The sequence below is a fragment of the Cannabis sativa genome, chromosome 8 (genome assembly GCF_029168945.1).
Source record: "Cannabis sativa cultivar Pink pepper isolate KNU-18-1 chromosome 8, ASM2916894v1, whole genome shotgun sequence".
Taxonomy (NCBI): domain Eukaryota; kingdom Viridiplantae; phylum Streptophyta; class Magnoliopsida; order Rosales; family Cannabaceae; genus Cannabis; species Cannabis sativa.
The window spans coordinates 17,648,668-17,656,678 of record NC_083608.1 but is presented as its reverse complement, the minus strand read 5'-3'; the positions used below and the strand labels follow the sequence as shown (position 1 = coordinate 17,656,678).

The 8,011-nt window shown below is 29.4% G+C and overlaps 1 protein-coding gene across 1 annotated transcript; it reads left to right on the top strand.

Moving 5' to 3' along the window:
* The first annotated feature begins 1,941 nt into the window (after positions 1-1,941).
* Positions 1,942-3,886, top strand: LOC115699850 (uncharacterized). Its single transcript, XM_061103182.1, has 2 exons — positions 1,942-2,097; positions 3,326-3,886. Exons 1-2 carry the CDS (start codon positions 1,942-1,944, stop codon positions 3,884-3,886), a joined length of 717 nt encoding a protein of 238 aa, XP_060959165.1.
* Positions 3,887-8,011: the final 4,125 nt, after the last annotated feature.

Here is an 8,011-nt window from a genome sequence, read left to right as displayed (position 1 = left end):
ATCATTCGTCGGTATTGGTTTTACCAGAAGCGACCCATCACACACATTCCATCGTTCATTGTTAACAACGTAGTCCGCTTCAATCTTTTTTTAAAATTGTGAAACGAACAAGTTCATATCCTTCTTTTTGATAAACTAACTTGAAGAAAGTCTATATTTTCTAGTAAGCACCGAGCGAAGAAGCCCATCAAAGATAATCCCTCGTGATAAAATTCTACCAACCACAGTCTTGGCAATCACATTTGCACCAAGCGCCGCTTCTAGCTGTAAGTCAATTGAGAAATCAACCTGTTCATAGTCTTCCAAATCCTGCACAATTTGGTTAGGGTCCATCTTTGCTAGAGGAAAATTAATCAAAAAACGAGAGAGCTAAGCAACAATAAGGATTGCTAAGGGAATATCTCACCCTAAACCCTAAACCCTAAATCTTAAACCCTAAACTAAAAAAAGGTCAAAATCAACAAATTTGATTGTATGGAGAGAAAACCTAGAGCCATTTTTCCTCGAGAGTTACTAACTGCATATGAAGTAGTTATTCACTTATTCATCCGCTAAACAATTTGATTCAACAAATTGCTAAGAAATTCCAAGCAAAAAAAGAACAACCCAACACCAACATCAACCCCCTTTGTATACACGAGAAGCTACCTACAAGATCAAACAAACAAAAATAACAATAAATTAGAATTATAGTAAATAAAATGAGAATAGATATTGCATACACAATATAAGATTATTGACTTAATTATTGATTCATTTTATGTATAGATATAGGAAGCTTGCTGTCAAATGTCAATGACGTCTTAATGTTTAAAGGGACTATAGTATTGTATTGTACATTAATTGTAATGTAGGGTCATTGACTCCTAGTCTCATGAGGCTACTATATCATTTACTCATAACCATGTGAAGAATTCATGTTCCATTTAAGTTTTTGCCTTATATTATTGCTAATATTTATATATAAGAGGATATATATTTTATTATATTAATGATACATAATGATGTATTTATATATATCAATATGCATGAAGGTGATGTTTTATACAGACACATATTTAGCAATTTGATAAAAAAAAATTAATACGTGGCGTTTGGTAACACTTTTCTTTTTAAATTTTTTAATCACAAAAGTAAAGGTAAAATTTTTATTTTTGAAAAACAAAAAGTTCTATAACCACTTTTACTTTTCAATTTTGAAAACAAAAAATAAAAATGTGTTTTGTAAATTTCATTCGGGACTGGGGGTGGGTCCAAGTCCGGGGCCGAGTCTGGGTTTGGTTTCCAAGGTCTAAGTTGGGGCCAGAGTCTAAAATATTGATTTAAAAAAAACTGTTTAAAAAATTTTTAAAAGTGATTTTTTTTTTGTTTTTAAAATTCAGATTCTTAATTAAAAAATTAAAACGTAAAAACTAATTTTGAAAATTATTTTCACTTTTTCTAAATTTAAAAAAAAAAAACTGATTAAAAAATTGTTACCAAACACACCCTTAAATTTTAAAGATTGTTTCATAACACGGAGGGTAATATTTTTCGTTTTTTTAACGAATTTTAACCTTTTTTACTTTTATTTATTTTTTATACAAAAATACAGAATATTATATTTTTGTTATTTTTTTTTTAAAAAAAATTAAAAAATCTTACAAAAAAGAATTGGTAAAGATATAAATTTACTTATTTTGATAAATTATTATATGTTGAATCTCCTTAAACAATTAAGACCACTATCATTTTAATAATTAGAGAAAATTATATTTATTATGAGATTTTAAAAGTTATTTACTTAAATATGATACTTTTAAGTTTGATCAATTTATACCGTATTTTTTTAGTTTTAAGTATTTTTATAGTATTTGATACGCCATATATATATATGTAAATTAGGTTTTAAAAGCTCATATTTAATGTTTTTATTTGTTTAGGCAGTTTTATTTGTCACTGATGCTAAAAAAATCACTAGAGTTTGTTGCCGGTGCCGAAAAAGTCACTAGAGTAGCTGTCGGCATCAAAAAAGTCATTGGAGTTGCTGCTGGGGCCAGAAAAGTCGTCGGAATTAGTATTGTCGTCAAAAAATTACTGGAAAATCACCGAAAATTGGTTTCTTAGTAATTTTTCCAAAATTTGTTGTCGGTGCCGGAAAAGTCGCCGGAGTAGTTGCCAGTGTTGGAAAAATCACCAGAAAAATTAGCAAGAAATTTGTTTCTTCATCAAGAAACCAGTTTTCATCAAGAAACCGGTTTCTCTATCAAGAAATCAGTTTCTTCATCAAGAAACCAGTTTCTTGGTAATTTTTCTAGTGATTTTTTTTTGCGACAATGCCAATTCCGACGACTTTTTTGGCGACGATAGTAAACTCCGACGAGTTTTATGGCACCGGTGACAACTCCGACGATCACTGTAGTTTCATTTATTTTCTTTTTTATGGGAATTCAAAATGGTATATCTCATATATGTTAAGTTTTTATTTTAAATATCATATTTTTTCTTATTAAAATTCCTTACCATATTTATGTAAACTAACTTTATCTTTTCCATATTTATGTAAATATTCCTAATAATTAAGATTATTGCATTAAAACTATTAGAGTAGCTACAAATTAGAGAGAGAGAGCAAGGAAGAGACGGAGAGCGGCTTCGAAGTATTCTTCATTCTATCGCCTGAGAGTGGTTCGGTTTGGCTCAACGACGTCCTCCGTTTCAGATTTTTGTTTTAATTTACTATTATTACTTTAATGGGTTTTTTTTTCATAAATATACAACAAAAACAACATAATTACAAAAAATGTGAAAAAAAAAATTATTTTAAAAACTTTTACAGTTTGAAAACTTATTACATAAAACCATACATTTTAATCATTAAATAATAAAATATGTTTATTAAAACTCAAAATAAACAATTTCGTAAAATTAATGAAACAGTTTTATAAAAATAAACAAATTAAATATATATATTTTTTTTTTATTAAAAGATAAATGTTTATTATCTTTTTTAGTATGAATTATTATAATTGAATAAGAATTTTTTTAATAAAATACAATATCAAAATTATAAACACTAATGTATATAAATATAAATCAATACTTAAAATTACTAAAAATAAACATGACACATAGAGTGATATAATAAACATATGTGAATATTATTATTTTGTTTATTAAATTAGTATGTTTAATAGATAGAAACATTTGTCCACAATTTACAACAAATCAGACCTTGAGAGTATTCTTTGCCTCATCTGGTTCATATGGTTATATACATGGAAAAAAGGTTAAGACACCTATCCAAATGTTGACACAATCTGCTGCATATTTAGAATAATTTCAGCGTGTCAACTCTACTGCAACACCAGCAGTTACAACACCAGCAGCTGGTTCACGCACCAGTTCTACACCAGTTACAAAGTGGCAGCCTCCTCCAGAGAACAAATTCAAATTAAATGTAGATGCGGCTTTGGATTCTTCAAGGACCAAAATTGGTATTGGTGTTATAGTCCGGAATTCGGATGGCCAAGTTGTGGGAGCGATGTCTAAACCAGCAGTAGGCAATTTTAAGTCGCAGGAAATGGAGGCTAAAGCGATGTTTGTTGGTCTCTCGTGGGCAAAGCAATATCAAATTCCTGTTGACTATGTGGAAACTGATTGCCTAATGCTTGTTAATGCTTTGAATGGATGCATTTCACAAAATTTGGGTTTCTTTGATTTGGTTTCTGATGTAACTTTTCATTTATCCTTTTTCTCTAATGTTTGTGTTTCTCATGTTAAGAGAGATGCTAACCAAGCCGCTCATGGTTTGGCTAGACAAGCATTACAGCTGGATAATAATTGTATATGGTTAGAAGAGATTCCTTCTACCATTTTTTCTGTTGTTGTAAACGACTCTATGTGATTTATAATAACAGACCTTTTCTCAAAAAAAAAAAAAAAAAAAAAAAAAATAGATAAAAAACAAAATAAACATATATATATATATATACAAAGTATTTTATATTGTTAGTATGTTTATTATAATTGTAAATATAAAAATAGACATAACTAATTTATACTATACTAAAATAAGTATATTTTTTTTTTCTATTGTTTCTATATATTGATTATTTTTTTTATGAGTTAGTGAACGAATTTTCTATTGAAATATAATTCTTACATCAAAAAATAAATAAACAAACATAACTTTATAAACTCCAAAAATTATTTAATTAGAAAAAATAAACATGACGCAATAAACAAAGAAAAAGATAAAGATAAATAATTTTTTTATATATATATTATTTATTTTTTAAAAAATTACTAGAAAATAAACATAACACACATAGAGTGATATAATAAACCTATGTGAATATTATTATTTTGTTTATTAAATTAGTATGTTTAATTAATAGAAAATAAAATAAACACATACATAAAATATTTTATATTATTGGTATGTTTATTATAATTGTAAACATAAAAATAAACATAGCCAATATTACCATATATATAATAATCAATAATTATTACCATATATATATTATAAAAAAAATTGAAAAAAAGTTTTTAGTTATATATAAAAATGTATGAGAAAATGATAATAAATTTTTTTGCACATATTTTGTAATTAATTAAAATAATGTATACAAAATTATAAAATACCTTAGTTTAATTCCACCTAATGTTTTTATGGGATTGGAATTATAAGGAGTTCATTCCTTAATTAATTTTAATGCTGTGATCGTATTTATGTGTTGAAACTAATTTAATTTTTCCATTAGTCTTGTCTTTTGACATGGTTCTTTAGTCTTGTCTTTTGACATAGTTTTTTAGTCATTTTCTTTTAGTTTTTTCTGGTTCGAGTCTTGTCTTTTGGTATGGGTTGTGTAGCTCAGAATCATCATGGTGCTATGGTAGAAGCATTCAAGAAGGAGAAGATTAGATGTGTTCAACCCGAAATTCCTGAGATAATAGGCATTAAAGAAGCATTGAGTTGGATTGCAACTCATTCGTGGGATAGAGTCATGTTGGAAATAGATAGCTTAGTGTGTGTGTCCAATCGATTCAGAGCGGTATTTTATGCCTTCACAATTTATGTTTTGTAAAACGATCTGCAAATAAGTTGGCTCATTGCTTGGCAAGAGACTCTTGTTTCTCTACAGGTCGTGTGCTTCAGTTGAAGGACTGTTCCTCTGAAGTGCTTCTATTGTTTTGAACGAATTTATTAATTAATAGAACTTATGATGATTTTTATCAAAAAAAAAATTATTGCATTAAAAAAACTTAACATTATTGACACTATAATAAACTACGGTCTACAACATATTGTCATTCTTCCTTTCTTTCTTTATTAATTAAGTTTTGAACAACACAATATATTATTGTTCTATTCATATATAAACCTGCATGCAAAAGATTTAAAGTCAAAATAATAATTCAAATAAATTATTAATGAGCTAGAGTTTGAAAATACATATTGGCTACGTACCAACTCGATCTCAAGACTTTTCATCTATTTGTGAAAAACCGTGTTTTTGCAAATGTCAGTTGTATAAAAGAAAATATAAAAACTGTAAGCGTTTGCGGCGGCGAAAGTAATTACCGCTACGGAACCGAACGAGCGGGGGAATATAAAATATTTGCAGAAAAATAAATAACTTGATACAAGAGATTTATACGTGGTATCAGTGTTCTCACGAACACTCCTAGTTCACGGGGCCACGCCCAGAGAATGAAATCAATTAATAAAGTATCAAAATTACAAAGACAATTGACTTAAACAAGTTTAGACTCCCTCTAAAGTATTGCCGCAATCCTTTGTAATCCACTTTATGAATCTGACTTCTTGAAACACCTTCAAGCCCGAACTCCCTTCGTCTTTGAAGTGTGAGTGCTTACTTCCTTCCGAAGTAAGGCTTCAACAAGTCTTCTCCCGAAGACCAAGTGCTTACTTCCTCCCGAAGTAAGACTTTATCAAGTCTTCTCCCCAAGACCAATCTCTTGTTCAGTCAAGTAGTTCTTCACAACCTCTAGGATATAGTAAGAACAGAAATAGAACAACTAGAACCTAGATGAACAACTAGGCTCTCACAAAACAAAGAAATACTCTCTTCTCTCAAAAGATAAATGCAAAAAAGTGAATAATGGAACAGGTAATTCGAATGATTGCTCTCTAGGCTCTATTTATAGAACATAGAAACCAAAAAGGCAACCACAAGTTCGAATTAGCAGCTGTACAAAAACTTTCCAAACGAAACACGATCTGCTACATCAGATTCGGATGCTGACGCAGCAGATCTGACCAGAAACGGGAAACTTACTAAAATCGGGTCCGATCTTCTATCAATGCTTGATTCCTGCCAAAAACAGATTAGATATTCTGATTGTATCAAGATACAATCGAAATTAATAAGGAAAAAGCAATAATCAAAGTTTCCCTAAAAAAGACAACTTTCCAAAAGAGAATTCCTTCTCTTTTGAGAAGTTTTTCAACAAAGGAAAGTTCAGCTGAAAGTTCAACTTTCCAAACAAGGAAAATAGCAACTAAGAACCGATTTTATAAGGTAAGGATCCGAAAATAAAAGCTCAACAATCTTACCATAAATGGAAAAATTATTTTGTCAACTAACTTGCCAAAAAGGACTTTACAATTTGTAATCATTTTTTTTTTTTTTTTAAGAAATACGTTCATAAATAAATAAAAACAATTAGATCTCACGATCATTATAATTAAGTTGGCCTTTTCTTATTCACTGCCTCAATGCGAAAAGGAGTTCATTCATTCATGAGTACTACAATCCTGTGTTGGCTTTCATTATAATTTTGTTTCAAATTATAATCGTTATGGTTGCTGAAAAATTCAATGAAGAATTTCTATAATTAGAATATGAATCCACACCATAGAAGTTAAACTTAACTGAATTTATCTTAACTTTAGGAACCCTTTTGAGCATTGTTCATATTGGTACAACACTCGGGTTACTTATATAAAGATTCTCTAATGCTAAAATCAGTGAGAAATTCTCTTATATATGCATACTAATTAGCTTCTGAAGAGTAATGTTGAGTGATCACAAAGATTAGTACTCTTGTTTGTGGAATATTAAGAGTGTTATCAAACTGCTTGCATCATACCACATTCCATAAAAATCCAATTTAAAATAATTTGTAGTGTGGTTGGTGTACAATTTCTGAGAAAAAAAGTTCAAACTGCACCACGCTATTTTAATTATTTTTAGTTTCATATGTTGAAAAACCGTGTTTTTGCAAATGTCAATTATATATAAGAAAATATAAAACAGTATGCGTCTGCAGAAGCAGAAAGTAATTCTGCTACAGCAAAACAGAACAGGCAGAATATAAAATATTTGCAGAAAAATAAATAACTTGACACAAGAGATTTATACGTGGTATCAGTGTTCTCACGAACACTCCTAGTCCACGGGGCCACGCCCAGATAATGAAATCAATTAATAAAGTATCAAAATTACAAAGACAATTGACTTAAACAAGTTTAGACTCCCTCTAAAATATTGCCGCAATCCTTTGTAATCCACTTTATGAATCTGACTTGTAAAGTCCTTTTTGGCAAGTTAGTTGACAAAATAATTTTTCCATTTATGGTAAGATTGTTGTGCATTCATATTCGATTTCTTGCCTTATAAATTCGGATTGTAGTTGCTCTTTTCCTTGTTTGGAAAGTTGCACTTTCAGCTGAACTTTCCTTTGTTGAAAACTTCTCAAAAGAGAAGGAATTCTCTTTTGGAAAGTTGTCTTTTTTAGGGAAACTTTGATTATTGCATTTTCCTTATTGATTTTGATTGTATCTTGATACAATCAGAATATCTAATCTGTTTTTGGCAGGAATCAAGCATTGATAGAAGATCAAACCCGATTTTAGCAAGTTTCCCGTTTCTGGTCAGATCTGCTGCGTCAGCATCCAAATCTGATGTAGCAGATCGTGTTTTCTTGGGAAAGTTTTTGTACAGCTGTAGATTCAAACTTGTGGTTGCCTCTTTGGTTTCTATGTTCTATAAATAGAGCC